The sequence below is a fragment of the Amphibalanus amphitrite genome, unplaced genomic scaffold (genome assembly GCF_019059575.1).
Source record: "Amphibalanus amphitrite isolate SeventyFive unplaced genomic scaffold, NRLGWU_Aamphi_draft 000275F_arrow, whole genome shotgun sequence".
Lineage (NCBI taxonomy): Eukaryota > Metazoa > Arthropoda > Thecostraca > Balanomorpha > Balanidae > Amphibalanus > Amphibalanus amphitrite.
This window is the reverse complement of record NW_024881770.1, coordinates 65,888-84,574: the sequence shown is the minus strand read 5'-3', so window position 1 is coordinate 84,574 and position 18,687 is coordinate 65,888. Positions and strand designations below refer to the sequence as shown.

Below are 18,687 nucleotides of genomic sequence, written 5' to 3'. Positions count from 1 at the left end.
AATTGATGAGAGAATAGTCATACCAAATTTCGCGGCGCTACGCGCCGCGGTTTTCCCGCTATCCGCGAAAAACCTCAGGGGGGGGCGGATATCCGCCCCCCCCGTCGGTGCGCGGGTTAACAAGAAATTGCTATAGGTCGTATAATGATTAATATAAAAACAGGGATACTGATTTCAGTGATCACACTGGCATGCGTATTACGATCACAAGTAAAATGTTATCTCCCTCACCAACTAAACATTTGATCAATGTTAATTGAGTAATGAGTAAGCGACATCGTTAAATCACATAGGCTTGTAGTTCTTGTGGTTGTCGATAACATTTTTCTTTACAATATTGATAATGTTGCATTATTCTTGTTTTGTCTTTTTCAAAATAAAACGTTATGAGGCATCTACCTAGACATAGGATATTATTGAAACTTTATGTTATTGGCGCTAATTTGCCTTGGCTTCGTTGAGCCCTCGAAACCAAATAAGTAGGCAGCATACACCCTTTGACTCTTGCACAGATACATTCCATCCCTGATTTTTCCACACGCTGCACGTGGATCTTGTCTGTGACACCAATCAGAGTTCTGCGACGTCAGTCCGCTGGCGTCCCCCTATCGCCACAGCGGGCCCCATAGTCGGATGCCTTTGTCCCGTCAGCAGACATGGCCGGCCCCTGCACCGAGCCACCGCAGCCCCGGCCGGCGCCGGCGCGTTCTCCAATCTAAATTGTCATCCCGGTTTTTATTTGAAGTTCCCGGTACGCTCCATGCTCGTTCCGTTTTGGTCTTGCAGCGTTGTTTGATCGCTGTTAACATGCGACCGGCCCGATTCGGACCATAATCCACCGTGCGGTGGAATGTTTGGCAATATGTTTCAAGGCTTGGCCGTGCAGGGAACGGGCCGGCTGCAGACAATGCTATCGCTCTGGGTCTGGTCTGGACGATCAGTGCAGTGGATGGATTGGTATGTTTGCCATACACGTGACAAACATCATGGAATAATGATAACACCAAAAGCAACAACAAAAACAACAATATTGTTAACAATGATAATTACCATAACACAAACATCAAAGTACACATGCCTGTCGAATATGTACTTTAAGATGATATCAATAAAAATACCTATACCTAAAAATTATGAAAATGTGTAAGAAAAAGTACAACCAATAGGTACCGAAAAGCCCAACCGGATGGCAACGCATTTAGTTACTTCCTATAACTGCTTAGGTGACAGCCTTGGAAACCTAACGGGCTGGGTGGCTTGGTCAAAATGCGAGTTGTATAAGATACGAAATACACGCCGGCTGAAAATGTCCAACAAGAACCAGGGGCGGCGCAGAGTGTAACATACCACCTGTGCTCAAAACGACGGCAAAACAATGCGGAACAAATGGTAACAATCACGTGACGATCTGATAAAATGCAGCATTTTCATGACACGATAGCCTCACACATTGTAAATGAGCTAAAAATACGGAGGGATGAGCACGCCTCGAGTATGAGCGCGTGTTTAAAAGTAGATTAAAAAATGCACTCGCAAACTGGAAAGATCAAGCATGCAGCAATCGCATGCAATTTGTGGATGGAAATGGGCCGCACGCGTTTAATAATCAACCACCACGCCATTTTGTTCCCCGAAGGCACTTTGCGCTGACTCATCGGGTCTTCCCAATGTACCACTGTATACTTTTCCTCCCACAAGTCCTTATACGATTCAAAGTGCCAACACCCGAAACCACAACATCCAACCTCTGAAGTATACCGACCTGCACCTCTCATTCCATGCACTTCACAACGGTGCAATGCTGCATCAGCCGGAGCATGATCGACCGCTGCCGCTACCTGGTAAGCACACCATATCGACCATCTGAGGAGGCCGCAGACAACACCGGTGTCCCGCCGCCCCACAAGACACGCCGGGTTTTCCTCTGACGTCGTCACAGTCTGCCAACAGGGACGGACACCTGTTCGGTGCTCAGTGCCTGTCCTGCAGCTCCCGCCCGCAGTCGGGCACCGGACTGCATTTTTCGGCCATCAAACACCGCTTTCGGAGACGACTGACGGCGTCCGCTGCGTCCGCTGCGATCGGCGCGACTGCGACACCGACACACGACAAGCTTTGTACGGAGATGTACGCGTCGGCGGAAAACGGTAACGACGACCGGTCGACTACTCGAGGCTAGGAGTAATAGCAGTAGTCGACTGTGTATAGTAGAGTGACAGTGGAACGGTGCACTGCGGACGATCGCTTGTCGGGTACTGCAAAGAGTAAAGACACCTGCAGGTGGACGGTTCGTGGATGATGAGTGGACAGACGGAGACGGACGGTAGGCGGATGGTAGACGGATGGTAGACGGACGGTAGACGATAGACGGCGGTTTGGTAGACGATGGACAATGCTCATCCACTGTCCACATGATAGACGGTGGGCAGTGGACGGTACACAGCGCAGGGTAGATCATGAATGGTGTTTAATCACTATTCAGTATCCTTAACAATGCATACCACAGAAGGTGGACGGTATAGGTAGTAAACGGTAGACGATTCACAGACTGCATGAGGACCTGTACATATACAGAATGTAGCCGAACTGTGAACCATGAACGGTGGACATCGCCCGATCTGTACGCCACACAGTGGACAGTGGACATCGCCCGGCCGGCGTCCGAACAGCGACCGTCGTCCCCAGCTGCGGCCGGCGAGGGGACATGCAACCAGTCGGCGTCGATCGGCACATTCCAGTGTCTGCCGCTCCATCAATCACGCCCCAATAATGGACGTTTAGCGTGCCGGCGGTCACCGTGCAGATACTGCCGCCGGGGGGGGGGGGGAGCAGGGGGTGATACTAGTCGATACCGCCGGTGCAGCCGACGCTCCTGCAGCCGACAATAAACCGAAAAACAAGCTGCGGCGCCGGTGCAGTGTTGGTTTTTGTCCGCGACGGGATTAGGAAAGTCGCGCCGATCCCAGGTCCGGGGAGCCTGGCTGGACTGGTAGGATTCCAGTCGCAGTGGTCGGTCGGTGTTAGCCGACCGGCATTGATTGGGAGTTGATGGGGCTGGATGGGATGCATTGACCCTAGACGCAAGACTCATTTCATTATGAAATTACCTACTTAGAAGGCACGTTGCGCTTTATCTTGCAAATAATTGTAAGGTATGCATATCATCATCTCATTTTGGGCAAATAATACTATAATGTTAACGATGACTTATTAGTTAATAACTGTTGAAAAGACTACTACTTTAGAAGAACAATGTCGTGTTCTTCTACCGTATTTGAATCATGCATAAATATTTTCTTGACACGGTCATTTCCTTGCAATTGAACGGCCCAATCCAGTTCTTTAACAATACGGACCACAAGTAGGTTCTTCAGCAAGATTACGAGCGCATGCATTCCAAAACAACTGTCAATGATATGATACGAATATATCGATCACACGACGCATATGTGTATATCCAGTCCGTCCGTCGAGTCAGTTGCTCACTGGGCTGAGTTCTGCTCATACTCGCAATTAGCGGTGGGTTTCCGGCCCACGGTGGGCCGTGTCGATTTCATCAGACCGTTCAATTCATAAACATGAAGTAGTCAGAAGTTCAGAACCGCCGGCCCGGCCGGCGACTTAACACGCCTGTAAACATGGAACTGCAAACGAATTCGTGACGTTACCATCTATAGTTCGGCGAAATCGACTTTCCTATGAGGTATTCCCCGTGTATGTCGGTGACAGGACGAGGGGCAGCTGCAGCTAGATGCAGCGACTGACTGCCCTGCACGTAGTGCACGAACATAACTCAACACTCAACCAACTCCCGAGCTCCGAGCCAGGTACCAGTCGCAGTTCAGATACACTCTTACAGAAAATAACTCGAAGGCATTCTATTCCTGTAGCCGAAGAAAAACCTCAGCTTTTCCAGTGCGTTTACCTTCCTCGTACCGATCGAGAACTGTCTTCAATTACGGTATCTGATGCTGCGTTCGTTTGGCGGTCGCGGATTGCACGTCAATCTGCTTGTTCATCAGTTCCTGAGCCGACTGCGCGGCCGGTGTCACACATTTGCCAAGGCTGTTTCGGCCACTTCACACGGTGCGAACCAACCAATCAGTGTCACGCATACAAGCCGAGCGGGACGCCAACGTCCTTCGCCCCCCCCCCTCCGCCACGCACTAGGTTTGGCGACTGCACCACGAACTAGAACCGTAACACCGGTGATCGTTTGAAGCCGCCCGCCGCCGACCCTTTTCCTCGACATACCGGCTGTTAATTTTAATCACGAACCACTGATGCTTATCTCCGTGGCCAATCACGATTTAATTCATGTGCCGTTTACCTGGCTCAATGACAACATTAATCATCTGAGTTTGAATGAGTCTGTCGCACTATTGGTGGGCGGTTTTACAAACGGTAATCGTCCATATGTGATCTTACGTTTATCGTTGCTGGTTTTTGGTTTAGCGATTTGACTGCGCTGCGCATTTTTGCGAAAAGAAGCGAGTCCTACTAAGTCGAAAAGAAGCATGATGTCCTACAGCATTTTGGTCTCCACCCTACATTTCGAAGGCATCCACCTGAGATCCCGTAACATCTCCTGCTGTCTCCGGGAAGCCTCCAGTCCCCTCGGTCCCGGAATACCGCCTAACAGCATATGATAGGTGACCCAGAGACGGCGGGGGTCTCTGGGACGTCTCCTACAGTCTCCTACAGTCTCTCTCGTCTCCTCGATCCCGGAAAACCAATCAGCTGACCCGGCAGCAGCAGAGTCACTGGGGCGTCTCCTAAAACCTCTCCTGTACCCTCGATCCCGGAACACTTATCAGCTGACCCGACGGCGCACATTCCTGTGCGTCACATCGCCCGTCATCCGCCAAAGGATGGCGTTCGGGCGGCCCGGGGGCGGCGGCGGCCGGCGCGCCCAGGGTAGCATGTGGTGGACGCTGGGCGGCGATTAGCTCGGTTCGGGAGCATTAGTGCTACCGGGGTGGTCGACAATGGGTCCAATTACGGTCGGAATGTGACCTCCGATGGATGAGGCGGCGCGATACGGACCGCGGCGGGAAGAGGGAGGGAGAGAGGAGAGAGGGAGCGAGGGGAGATCGGTAGAAAAAGGGAGTGAGACTAAAAGGGAAGAGTGTTGGGAAGAAAGATAGAGAGTGGGAAGATAAGTGAACAAAGAACAGAAAGAAGAGCGAGATGGAGAAATTGAGAGAGAAAAAGAGGGACAGAAAAGCAGGGAGGGAGGGAGGGAGGGTTGGAGAGAGAGGGAGGGAGAGAGAGAGAGAGAGAGAGAGAGAGAGAGAGAGAGAGAGAGAGAGAGAGAGAGAGAGAGAGAGAGAGAGAGAGAGAGAGAGGGGTTGCCCGGCCCTGATAAATATCACTTTGACGATGCACCGAGAGGGAGAAAAGAGACATGCAAGGTAGAAAGGGATAATCAGCATACAGTGGAGAAAACGCACACGGGAAACGGTCGTCAAAGATAAACAGGTGACGAAAAAGAGCTGGAATCACGTTGAGCGTGGTAGATTCTTAAATGTAATCGTAAATATAGGGTACTCTACGCTGACACACACCGAAAACTATCCGTTCGATTGTTTTCTTCATTTAAATAGGTACTTATCACCTGATGAGCAGTCATTGGTAATACTGTACCCACTTTCCGATAACCTCGTACAGTTCGGACACTCAGGTCCCGGGTGCCGGGACTGGCTGTACTAGTCAGATTACAATGCTTATTGTGATTCCACGGACGGATACCGGCGATATATGCGGCGTTTAGCCACCAGCTTCCACAGAAGGTGATCTCAGCTGACGGCATCCTGGCGAGGTCGTGGGTCGGAACGGGCACCACTGGTTACAGTCGGTTACAACCGGCTCCGGCGTGACAAGGCGTCCGGCATTCCTGCACTCTTGCCGTGAGCTCACGGCTTCGGCAAACAATCGGTTTTCCCTCTTCCTGTGTTCTATTGTTTCCAGACCCTGTACTGACTGGAGCGATACAGTCTAGTCTTCCTATCGTTATTTCGTTACACTTCAGTCAGTCACCAGCTCAGTGGGTAGGATTATCTGGTCAATTTAGATGCAACTAACAACTCTCCAGTGAAACTTATTAAATGGGGACGGACATAACGCCTCGTCCGTCCGATGGACATACGTCTTATCCGTCACCAAAAGCCGAAACCAGTCGCCGCCGCCATCAAAAGTCGAACCAGCAAAAGTTGACCGTTCGCGTGAGGCTCGCCGCTCACAGTTGGACATGATTTTCGAGGAACCATCCGGTACCGACCGAGCAGCGCTGTAAAACTTTGCAGCACATTTCAGTACAGCCGCTTCTTCGAATGTTTGTCAAAACACTTCGGTCAGGTTAGAACTATATTATTTTTTAGAAAACGAACTAGAGGTAGCAGCTCAATGAACGCTCTTTCAAAGCAAAACAAGTTAAAACAGTCACACATATTTTCTAACACAAATATTAAAGCGCACAACGAGTGTGAGTATGTATATACTGTGCTAGAGAAGCTTATCACGTGTTATCACGTGGAATATCACGCAAATGCGTCCGTCCACGGCCCTGGCCCATCCCTGTGTACCAATAAGGCCACGGTCCATCATCATCATCAGCAGATCACAGTCAGCCTGTCAGCGAGGCTCCATAAACCGCGCGGTCCGGTCCGTGCCAATACGGTCCGACCAAACCCACATACGGAATGTCATGACTTCGGACGGCTGGAGGCGAATGTGCGGAACAGTGGCGTCACCTATAAGACAACAGCAGCGCCACCTGGGACAAACACTAGCGCCACCTATGCCGAGGGCTGCTCCGGTACCTTGATGAGTCCCGTGGTGAGAGCGCCGCCGTGGCCCGTCCATTCCTCCTTTAGGGTGACCTTACAGTCCAGGTCGCGAAGCGCGGCGCGGGCCTCGGCGTCCAGCTGAAACGGAGGATCGGCGTCACCGGCGCGGAACCCAGAAACACGAGAGTATTCACGACAGTGCACATTTTGGTGCAGATGAAAATCTGGCGAATTCGGGTGACCAGACACTTAATTGGTTATGATGTTATAAGCTCAGATGCGTCAGAAGTCAGAACCTACCGACATAATAAGCGTTTCGGTGAAAAAGAAATGGGTCCGCATTTAAAGTTTATAGCACTCGCACACAGATCAATGTAGTTTCGGCTGAGCCGGCCGCTTCTTGTGTTATTCAAGTCCCACCGACGGGCTCGTCGGTCGTCGATGCTAGTGATAGTACGCTAGTGTTCATGTATTAGCGAGACAGAGAGTCAGTGACTCAGCACTGGCCGTGTCTCTGAAGGGTGGCGTCATTGTCTAAGTGTCAGTACGCATCTCTGTCAGTGTCAGTGGTGTCAGTGTCATTGTGTCAGCATGTAGTCACCACCGGCCCGTGGCTCTGCAGGGCCGCGTTCGGACCTGTCTAGTGTCTATTGTGTAAGTGTTTGCATCGTCGCTAGTGTGCCAGTGTCAGTGTGTCAGTGTGTCAGTGTGTCAGTGTTCCTGTCACAGTATCCACTACTCACCACCGGTCCGTGGCTCTGCAGGGCGGCGTTGATCAGTTTCTCCGCCCCGTGCTCCCTGAAGGCGGGTCGCAGCTCCGGACTGCGAGAGGCCATGTTCCGTATCGCCATACAGGCCAGTTTCTGCGGCACACAGACACAGCGCTCCAGTCAGTTATACTAAGATTCAGTAGAGGAAACGCACCGGCGAAGAAAATAGTCATCAGTCAGCAAAGTCACAGGTGTGCCCGAACTGGGTTTCAAGTTGAGAAACACAGACACTGAAATTGAGAGACACTGAGATCAAAATGACGGTACGCTATCGAACGCCAGATGCTATCCAAAACATTTAATCAAACACCTACACAGGATCCCAGTATGAAGCCGATCTTCGGTTGGTCTGCTGTCTGTTTCCTACTAAACACACACTGCTTTTAAAAATCTACTGACCCGCCAACTTCGCACTTCGGACACCATGAGCTCCTATATTCCTTCCCTCCCAATAGAGCTCCGCCCAAGCATTTCTGCCCCAGCTGCTCCGACCTACCTGCGTCTTTGGCTGTGTGGGATGCAGCTCCATGGCCGATACCATGACGGGCACTGCGCCAGCCTGGGCCAGGGCCCCCGCATTCGTCTCGCTGCGCAGAGTCAGAGCGCCGATCGCCGCAAACGCCGCCTCGCTCACACTCGTCTTCGTCTGAGGGGTCAGATCACAGATGGGAGGTCAAACTGCTGTTGATTTTTCAAGCTGCAGAGGGCATGATGGGGTGCGAAACCGGGAAGAAGTCAATCTGGTGCCCAGCTCTTGAAGAAGTAAGCGGGACGGTACAAATACAACGTCAGAGCTTGACGTTAGGTCAAGTACCCAGCAAACATACCCTAGTCATAACCAAACACTAGTTAATGACAATCAGCGGGCATTGGTCCGCTAATTTCTTACCTTCAGCGTGTCCAGAGTGGTGACGATAGTCTCGGCCGCGCCCGCCTTCATGATGTGACCTTTGACCTTGTCACTGCCGGCCAGGGTGCGGATCAGGAAGAACGACCGCCCCACCAGAGACTGAAACGCAAAGGTACGATAAGGTAGCACGGGAGTGACACACGTGGATCCGGGCGGGTTACGCACAGGCCATAGAGTAACTACCATTAACGCTGATAAATGAGCGTAGAGCATATTCGGAGCGAGTCGTTGTTGCGTTACATGCATTATAGATGTTACTGATAGTTTGTGACAAGCAATTGTAGCATATTTGACTAAGCGTCGATTTCGATCTTTTTTGTTTTTTACATGCAGCTCCAACGACACGACAGAGTTCTAAGTTGTTTATTTGGGGATTTAAGGCGCGCCGACTACAAGGTCATTTTGCGTCCATGAGTTTTGGAGTTATTATATGCAAGATCATATTCAGGGCAACCTCACCACTTTGTCCGGGTTGGCTCGCATCACGTCCAGCATAGTCTCCACTCCGCCACTCTCGGCGAACTGTTCACAGAACTCCTGACGTACGCACAGCTTGGTGGCGGCGTGCAGCACCTCGGCAGCCAGGGCAGCGTCCTCTGCGGCGCCTGTGGCCGCGGGGAGGGCATCACAAGGCGGTGTCATTGGAGTAGGTGTATCATTACAAAATAAGAGTTAACACAGATACTGAATATAAACCGCAGTAAATGTGGGATTGGAGTCAGGAAAATAAACAGCTAACATTGTAGCAAAATTACCTATATGACACTAAAGACAGCTGGTTAAATGTATCAAACCAACAAAGCTGATGAAAAAAATGGCTCATGTATTTTATATGCAAGGTGGTGAGTCACCACCTTGCAATATAAAATATAGCAGTTCGTTGATGTAGGCGGAAGCACGCTGCATACCACAGCGAGTGCAGTCTGGTGGGCAGTCAGGCAGCAGCAGCAGCGCCCTCCGTCAGCCGCCGTACCTTTGAGCAGTGCCAGCAGCGTGTCCAGCGCGGCGTGCTCGGTCACCAGCTGGCAGGCGTGCTGGTGCGCCCGGCCGTACGGCACGCGCACGTCGTCATCGAGCGTCATCTGTCTGAGCAGCGTCAGCAGGGCGGGCAGCTGGTCGCGCCGGGCGGCCGGGTCGGCCAGCCGGGCCGCCAGCCGCGCCAGCAGGCCCGCCTCGGCCAGCGCCTGCCGGTTCTCCTCGTGGCGCAGCGTGACGGCCGTCGCCCAGGGCAGCGTCTCGGCCGGCCGGGCGTCCAGCAGGCGCAGCAGCAGCGCGCAGTCGTCGGCGGCGAACAGGTCCGGCTGGCCGTCCTGCAGAGCGGCCAGCGCGCGCAGCGCCGCCGCCTCCGGCCGGCCGGCGCGCAGGCAGGCGCGCAGCGCCGGGTAGGCGCCGCGCCGGCCGGCCAGCACTCGCTCCGGGAGGCCGGCGGCGCAGAACTGGCGCACCGCCTCCAGCAGCTCTGCCAGCCGCGTCAGCTGCGGCTCCGACAGCTCGGCCTCAGCGGCCAGAGCAGACAGCTCCGACAGCTGCGCCGGCACCGACGCAGCGCGCTCGTCGGTGACGATAAACCGAGTGTCGACGCCCTGCGGGGCGGGACGGGAGCTTCGGTCATCGTCCAGGGGATGTGTACCTTTGGGCACTTTATTATGGACTCGCTATATAACAGCCCACTGTGTGCATGTAGAGTGGGCGTATGACATGACCGAACTCACGGCTCACAGTCCGAGATGCATGATTGGTGAGATATCTTCCTGAACATTGAAGTACATTGAATGATGTGCAAACTGTGAGACAAATAATAATGCTGAGGTAGGATTTATGACAATGAGTCTCTAATTAAAGGAGGCTGAAAATATACCAGCTCTTTTAAATCATGAAAGCTAATTTTCACCCAACCTGTGCTTTCAGCTGCTCCAAAGCATCTGCAACTGCTTCATCCTTCTCCATTTCAAAGTCTTCTATGTTCTGTTTCACTATCATTTGAAATGAGTCTTGGAAAACCGATGGATCTCCAGTCATTTTGTCACCCATCTTTGCAGATCAACTGCAATAAAAAACATATGTCTATGGTAATAAGATGCAAATTACAAAACATTTTGGAGAACACCTTTCAGCAGCCATTATTTGTACATCCATCTGATACTTCATCTAATTTAGGACATGAGTAGGTACAATGTCTAGACATGAGAGACATTTAGATACGAGTGGTTAGACATACTCTAGACATGAACCAGATCAAGATCATACAACTGAGTGAGCTGTTATTTCTTTAAGCTAATGCTGCTGGGATGAATTAATCATGTACCTATACAGCATAGCATAGCCAATATGACAATTTAGCCAAAAGTCTTTGCATACCACCATATGACCTGTTCTAAGCCCCTACAAAACAGCAACAAGAGAAAACATGAATAAAAGGCGGATGGCCACCTGGAGCAGGCCCAAAGCCTGAAAAAAAAACTGTAAAGAAACTTGCTAAATGAACAGGAAGAACATAAAGTACCAACCTATTTGCATGCTATAGTAATTGGCCTCAAAGCTCGACAAGTGGCAGTAATGATCCCCATTACCTGGCACATTAGCGCCTTAACTGCTCCACACAAAATCAAGAGACTAGGTACCACAGTAAATCTTCACTGCAACATAGACTGGATGAGCCTGAGCTGAGTGCCCCTGCGCATAAAATATCCGGCAGTCATAAAGCAGGCATTACACTTGTTTTTGCAACCAAGGAGAGGTGCTATACCCAAAGATGAAGGTTATAGGCTGTTAGGTTCTAGGTGGTAGGTGGTAGGTAGTAGCCATACTGCAAAGCCATACTGCAAAGTATGGCTCATAGATCGACGAGGTGTACCGGCTTAAGTTCAAAATCTGCACCAACCGGCTTGAGAAAGAGCCGGAAAATCCGCACCAAAGCCGAATGAGAGTACAAAAAGCCCGCACCAAACCAAACAGATGTCCAGTTTACATCCACACTGACCTCAATTAGTGATATGAGCCGCAAGCCAGCGCCCAGCCCTCTCAGTAGTATGGAAACAAAACGAGAAATACGCACCACACAACTCAAACAAAAAGCATGTCACACCAATACAAAATTTTTTGGACCTTCGTCTCATAGTTTCCCCAACTGAAATATGCCTTTAAAACCAAAACTGCCATATTTCGATTCTTGTGGCTTTGGTTTGGGGGTGAGGCAACTGGCGAGGGGCAGCCGGCAGCAGTGGCGGATCCAGGGAAGGGCAAAATGGGCATTTGCCCTCCCCAAAGCTAAATCATGTGGGCAAGACTGTCCTTTTGCCCCTCCCAAAGCATGTAGAGATGATAAAATTGAATATGGCGTCGAGGGCTATCTGGACGTAAAGCAGGACTTTCGGTGACGGCCATTCCGAAGGAAGGAGCTGGACGTTCGCTGCTGATGACTTATGCCAGAATGCTGTAAATAGATCAAACTCCCTGAACTGATTGCATGTAGATAGTGTGGCGTTGTAAAGTCGCTTGGTCATCTCGGTGCTCAAGGGCACCGGAAATCCGCGGATAGAGGGTGCAGGGGTTTCAGCTCCAGACCCATGGAAAAACATTGGAGTGCAAACATAGCTTTTTGCACCCCCCAAAAGCCGTATAAGAGGCCTGTCACACCACCAAATACATTTTCTCCCAAAGACCAGTGATCGGGAAACGAACGATCATGTGGGATCACCGATCATCAGACGTCTAGTTGTTGGTCAGGAGCGCCATATGCTGGTCTTTTGGGGCCCTCACCGGCTAGGAGTGTCCCGAACCGCGTTTGGTGCCCCATGACGGCATCTGAGGACCCCACGGAGACTCCAGGGGTTACGCTGCCTCTGAGGGCCCCCACGTCGGTCTCTGAGGGCCCTCGTGACACGGTCCTAGACCCATCTCAGGTCTGAGTGCCCATGGGCTTTAGATGACCCACGACGGCCTCTGAGGGCCCCAACACAACCAGGCTGCAGGAGCTATGCTGGCATCTGAGGAACCTGTGACGGTCTCTTGATGGCCCTAACGATGGACTCTGATGGCCTTACCACAGCCTCTGAGGGCCTTGCAAAAATATCTGAGGGCCCAGGGCCTATGAAAACCGTCATGATGGCCAAGGATCTTCATGCTGACCTCTGATGGTCCTCTTGAAGGCTTCTAAGGGCCCTCACAACGACTTCCACACTGATTCCGCCCGAGACGGACGGTCCCTGAGGGCCCTCACGACGACCTCTAGGACCCAACGCAAGCTTCAAATGCCCACGCTGGCATCTGAGGGCCCCACGACGGCCTCTGATCGGGCCTCAATGCAGGCAGACTGCAGGGGTCATGCTGACCTCTGAGAGCCCTGTAACGAAGGCTCCAAGGGCCCACGGTGGCCTATGAAGAACCCTATGAAGAACTTTCAAGACTCGAGCCTACGCTGCTTTCTGAAACCCTTCAGCACCTTCTGAGGAACCGACCCTGGTCGGGGCTCATTCAATCTGAGAAGTCGTGAAGGTCTCTGGAGGAGCCTCCATTGAGTCATTCAGTTTCCAGAGGTTTTTGACGGTCTTGTATGTATGTATGTATGTATGTATGTATGTATGTATGTATGTATGTATGTATGTATGTATGAATGTATGTATGTATTGACACCAAAAGCCTTCCACATATGGCGTGGCGATTACGGCTTGTACGTAAGAGCGGACCCGTAGGGCTCTCAAAGGTCCACTGCGGATCCAGAAAAGTGGTTTGAGGTTTGCGGGTGGTGGTTAGCATAAGAAAAATCACCCAGTAAAAAAAAACTTGTCGCATTTCACTTATTTAGGTATGCTGTGATTTTGTGAGGTTCACTGAAATATGCAAACATTTTGGATAACATCCTGTATGGATTGTTTCCTTAACTTTTGGTTTTCATAAATCGATGATTGGCAGCTTGAAAAAGTAAAGGGGCCCAAAACCTTCAGTGGGGCCCCTTGAGAAAATTTTGCATCCCATCCAAAATTTATCTTACATTCCTCCCAGTGCGGGGTGGATAGGGGTTGTCGGATAGGTCGGAAACTTTTGCCCTCCCCAAACGGATCGGCTGGATCCGCCCCTGGCCGGCAGGAGGAGGAGGATGACACCAATATCAATATTGATGTCATGCTGGGGAGAGGGGGTGTTTACTGTTTATACTCCCACCAGTCCCACCCATCTAGCTCAGCTCCTGGTCCACATAGCAGCAGGCTGAAAAAACGTGGCAGGTTTCAACGAGATCTCGTCGGGGCAGCTCTCACAATCGGTTATCGGGGCAGGATTGAGAAATATCTGGGCAGAGATGAGAAAAAGATGGGAAATGGGCTGCCCCTGGGACCATTATACCATTTGGGAACCAGAATTGGGCTGCACCGCATCTCTCAGCACCCTGATTCGGGGCAGAATTTCGTCTGCCCTGAAAATCTCGTCGAGCTCCCTGCCACCTTTTGCAGACTGGCACAGCAGCATGTGGCAAGTGACATGTGATTTGTGAAAAAGCGTAAAAAATAATGAAGACATTCCTTCAGTCATTTTTAGATTAGGTCAAAGGTCAGGTTACCATAGGTCATTTAAAATCAAATTTTACCTATTTCAGCAATGTTTGTTATAAAGCCACAGTGACGGGGAAAAGCGCACGCGATATCTCCGCAAACACTATTTCGCCAGCACATCCGCAGATTTCACCTTAGGCACGGTGGTTTATATAGCCTTGGGCACGGTATATAGAGAACTTACCGGGAACTTGACCTGATATGTTAAAAAAGAGCCTCACAAAAATTGTTTCAGACATGCAACGGATATAACTACTTGGGATATGACGCGCCCCGCATAAACGGGCTCTGGTATTAAAGGGACCCTCCCACCTTAACATTAGTTTTGAGTTGAGATAGCCAAGTTTGCGGCCAGGCTCAGAAACCACCATTTATCCTGGCCGCAACCCCCGCAGCTTTATGGTGTTCAAGAAATTTCTTCCCTTTACTTGCAGGGTGGGACCAGCGTGGTCCCTATCTCTTAACCATTACGGGAATCTGATGACGTCATCAGGCTTTCGAACGTCCGTTAAATGTTTGACTAAAACGTTTTGTAGCACGCGGTGGTATATGCTGCTTTGCGCGCAACAAATGCCGCACTTTCAAATAAAGTCGCTAGGAACAGCGGAGATCCCAAAAAGTAAACAAAAGTGAAAGTCTAATATCTTGAAAACCGGTGAATATTTTTCGATGAAATTTGGTAGATATTCGTTTTTGCTCTTTCTAAACCGAGCGACATCACTTTCATGCCAATTCATTAACTTTTTTGAAGGTGGGAGGGTCCCTTTAACTGGATAATTCGCCAGCTGACGCCGTATGGTGGCGCTAGTGGAGCAGCACCATATGACGTCAGCAGAAAACACCGTGAGCAGCTATGAAATGGGAGCGAGCACCACGGAAATATCGAAAGGTGATGGACATGTACTGACTTTGGTCATTCAAGTACCACCAACACCATACAAAAACCATATAATATCATCAAGACGGATTCTGGAATCGATTCGTTCAGGTATTTAAAACACATAAAAAATGTTTGTTACCAAATTCTAAAACAGTATAAGGATATTCTTGTTCCTTACTTTTACCTTGCGGAGAACTTTTACAATACCTTTTACTTGCTTTCTAGTACGCCCATCACTATCTCAAAATCTGGATTGCAACGCTGTAGGAAAACTTTTTTTCATTTGTCATTTCTTCCACTTTTGAGCAATGCTAATTTATTTGGTTTTATACATTAAATAATGAAGACGCTTCCTAACTTTTTAGGGATCTGCAGCGGCCCAAAGAGCAAAATCAGATATTTTCTAGAAACTTGAGGCCACTATTTTCTTATTTGCTAGATAATATACAAATATTGACATGTAAAGAATGATACGGGTGTATAATTCTGCAGAAATATAAATGAGTATTTAAAATTTTTCAAGAACCTTTTTAAAATCTTACATAATGACTTCTTTCAATACAAGGTGGAAGGAATTTCAGTTAACAATAAAGCAGCACAAGGCAGTACCTTGAGCTATTTATATACACTGTGCCTTGAGCTGCGATGATCCATAACCAATCGGCACCTGCAATTTGATTGATCTTCGAGATGTACCCTGCCTCTGTTCCCTGACTTTCCCTTTTCGTTGTACCGGGTGAAGCGAATATTCAGTGAATATTCTTCTGACAGTCAGTTTTTAGTCCTACATAATGTTGTCAATCAGATTTAATTGGTTCAAAAACCGTCGTAGTCCGTCTCATTCGCAGTCTACATCTCCACATGCGCACGCATACATGCTCAAAAACCCTGCAGCGTACCCTGATGAAAAATGTTTTGTTGAAATCAGAGACACTTCCCAAGGTAGGCCATAGTCCATGGCCATATATTTAAGTCAAAACAGATGAAACAGATAAACACAATTCCAATTATCAAGTCAACCAGCATCTGCACATAAGCTCTAAACCTATTGCAAGACTACTTTGTATTCAAACTTTGTATTGCAGAAGGGTGGAAGCTGCATGGAATTATGCGACAATTTCAGCGTGCATCCACGCTCGAAAGAGCAGGGTTAATTGTAACAATGTCAATACCATAACAATAACGTAATTGTAGGTGTTGTAATTCGGTTGTCTCTTGTCTGTGCTGGCTATTGCGCGGGCGGTCCAGCGGCGGAACTCGGCTTCGCCGCCGTGGCGCGCTGGCAGTTGCTTCTTCTTCTTCTTCTGCATCCCACCGCCAACCCGCTCAGGGGGGGGGGGGGGGGGCGGCGCAGGCGGGTCGAGCGGCGGCTCGGTCCGCCCAGCATCCTCGATGAAGGTGACGACCTTCGTCGCCGGGCCGCCGAGGACGTCGACCAGGCGAGGGTCGACACCCCAGCGGCGGCGGCGGGCCGCCTCATAGGCCGGACAATCGGTCAGTAGGTGCGCCGCGCTGTCGGGCTCCCCGCACGCGGGGCATTCGTCGTCGGCTGCCGGGCCAATCTTGTGGAGCGTGTCACGGGTCAGCGGTGATGTGCCGGTCCTCAGCTGGGACAGCGTCACCGACCCCCAGCGCGCCAGGGAGTCGTGGCCAGGCGTGGGGTCCGGGTGCGGGTGGGCAGCGGTTGCCCTCTGTCGCGACAGCTCCCGGACATGGCGCGTGACGGCGGCCCGCGCACTCGACAGGTCGATCGGTGCACTGTCTTGGTCGCCCGCCGTAGCCTCGCCAGCCAGGCGGTCGGCGGTTTCGTTGCCGTCCAGCCCGGCATGGCCTGGCACCCACTGGAGCACCGTCTTGGTGCCGTTCTCGGCGAGGATGCTCAGCACTCAACAGCCTCCACACCTCGGCGGCCAGGGCCATGGTCTGGTTAGCTGGGCCGCGGCCGAGTAGTTGGAGCCCAGACCTTGAGTCGGTGAGGAGGCGGACCGACTTGGTCGATGCCAACTCCCCGTCTTCCAGGCCGGCCACAGCCGCGAACGCCTAACGCATGGCGGTCAGTTCTGCTCTTAGGCTGGAGCAGATCGCCCCTGCAGGAGCGCGCACGGTCTCTTCTCTGTTGAGGCGGTGGAACTGGATCAGCGCCTACGCCGCCCTGTTCCGTCCCGCCGCGAGCCGAGCCGTCCGACCAGATAGTGACGTCCGGGTGCGGGAGCTCTGCAATGGCTCGCAGGGCAGCTTCCCTGCGGACTGCAGGCGGGTCCGACCGGCGGATGGCCACGGGCAGGTCCACCCTGAAGGTGATGCCGCCGCGGTGGCCCAGCGATGGTGGGTCGCAGCTGTAGAACGTCAAACCTGTAACACAATAGAATTGCAATTGTAACAAAGACCTGCATGGTCAGCACTCAGCACACATCTGCAGTGACTGTCATCCCAAGTTGGTATGAATTGGAACAAAGTTGGGTCATAGTAGCAGACATAGCACAAGCTGTTGTGATATGACATTCCGTAGGACTAGGTCGTAGGTTGTAAATTTTAGGTTTAAGGCTGTAGGTTGTAGGTCAGGTTAGGTAAGGTTTGGTTAGAAAGACCCATGCTCGTGCCTCGGGCAGCTTGTGCTACATCTACCTTACCAATACCCAATTTGAAATTCCCAAAATTGATGGCAAACAGGCTTTTTGTATAACAAGTGTAGTTAATTGTTCTAATCAGGGGTGGAGAATTAGGGGTTTTGGGGGTGCTCGAGCACCCCCTGAAATTCAAAAGTCACCATATAATAGTGCTTCAGAGGTGCTTGAATTACGTCTGAGACGCAAAGTGCTTTTCGTAAGACGATAGGAGAGTGATGTTGCTGGGAAAACGTACCTATATGTGCTTTTCTACGCAAGATTTCGACGCTTCCATTCGCCAGGTGCTAGAAAAGCACCCCCTGGGATAATGCCAATTCTCCGCCCCTGGTTCTAATCCCCGCTGCAATGTGAGGGTAACTGCTTTTCTGCAATCACAATATTTGAATTCATATAGGTAGGTGTTTACATGTTCAGAAAATGATACAAAATATGACACAATTATAGCTGCAACTGGATAGTGGATACCAACCTCAACCTCAACTAAAAGTTTCTGCAGCCTTATAACCTAACAAATGACTAAATTGCCAAAATAAATCCCTTAGTAACAATAGCTTGACTCTAAAATAACAGAACTTTTGCATGTAGACCCTGGAATGGAGGGTTTATGAAAAGTAACAAAAATAAACATTCACTAACGTCAATTATGTTGTTATAAATTTCATATGTAGCATAAGCGTCAAATACTGCCATGGATGAAGTAGTACCAGGATCGGCAACTCCTCGATGTTTGTGACCACCGCTAGGTGGCAGTGGTGTCGAGCGCTAAGGACGCGGGGGAGCGGGTGCTATTCAAAACAATGGTCGGCGTCGCGTCTTAGGATCGTTTGCCTTGTTTTTTGACAAGTTAAGCCCCTTTGGAGCAGATTGGAAGGTTTCAGAAGATGGAGGAAGATGGCAAGGTAAGATTGGTAAGTTTTTTTGTGGTTGGAGGGTCTGAGTGGCCTAAAATATGACTGTAAAGAGCGGCTGTTGACGAAACTGGCGCACATTGCTTCTCGCCATATGTCGTTAAAAATCGTATAATTTCCGTAATTGAATGGTTAATCACTTATTTATATGTTTAATTTTATGTTTTTATATGTTTGTTATATGTTTGACACATCATATCTCAAGCTTATACATGCCGCTGATATAGCCATGGTTTTGCTTGTGATACAATTTCGGTC

The 18,687-nt window shown here is 50.4% G+C and overlaps 1 protein-coding gene and 1 long non-coding RNA gene across 3 annotated transcripts; both read right to left on the bottom strand.

The window, feature by feature from the left end:
• Positions 1 to 6,353: 6,353 nt before the first annotated feature.
• On the bottom strand, positions 6,354 to 14,291 carry LOC122387170 (armadillo repeat-containing protein 6-like). Of its 2 annotated transcripts, none has more exons than XM_043377091.1 (8): positions 14,199 to 14,291; positions 10,365 to 10,512; positions 9,442 to 10,051; positions 8,928 to 9,073; positions 8,448 to 8,567; positions 8,055 to 8,204; positions 7,532 to 7,651; positions 6,354 to 6,926 (listed from the first exon to the last, which is right to left on the bottom strand). In XM_043377091.1, the coding sequence occupies exons 2-8, from the start codon at positions 10,497 to 10,499 to the stop codon at positions 6,798 to 6,800; spliced, it is 1,410 nt and encodes a 469-aa protein (XP_043233026.1). In that variant the 5' UTR covers positions 10,500 to 10,512; positions 14,199 to 14,291; the 3' UTR covers positions 6,354 to 6,797. The 2 variants fall into 2 exon arrangements, with proteins under 2 accessions (XP_043233026.1, XP_043233027.1); XM_043377092.1 differs by lacking the exon at positions 14,199 to 14,291 and adding an exon at positions 10,976 to 11,651.
• Positions 14,292 to 15,828: 1,537 nt separating this feature from the next.
• On the bottom strand, positions 15,829 to 18,150 carry LOC122387166. Its single transcript, XR_006257511.1, has 2 exons — positions 17,991 to 18,150; positions 15,829 to 17,246 (listed from the first exon to the last, which is right to left on the bottom strand). It is a non-coding gene; the product is annotated as an uncharacterized LOC122387166 (long non-coding RNA).
• Positions 18,151 to 18,687: the final 537 nt, after the last annotated feature.

What these genes read in the sequence shown, in the direction of transcription:
- LOC122387170 (XM_043377091.1), bottom strand. Translation starts at nt 10,499, where the DNA reads ATGGGTGACAAAATGACTGGAGATCCATCGGTTTTCCAAGACTCATTT. An exon ending in GAGCCAACCCGGACAAAGTG is followed by an intron (nt 8,568 to 8,927) that starts GTGAGGTTGCCC and finishes TTTGCGTTTCAG; the next exon opens with TCTCTGGTGGGGCGGTCGTT. An exon ending in CCACACAGCCAAAGACGCAG is followed by an intron (nt 7,652 to 8,054) that starts GTAGGTCGGAGC and finishes TGTGTGCCGCAG; the next exon opens with AAACTGGCCTGTATGGCGAT.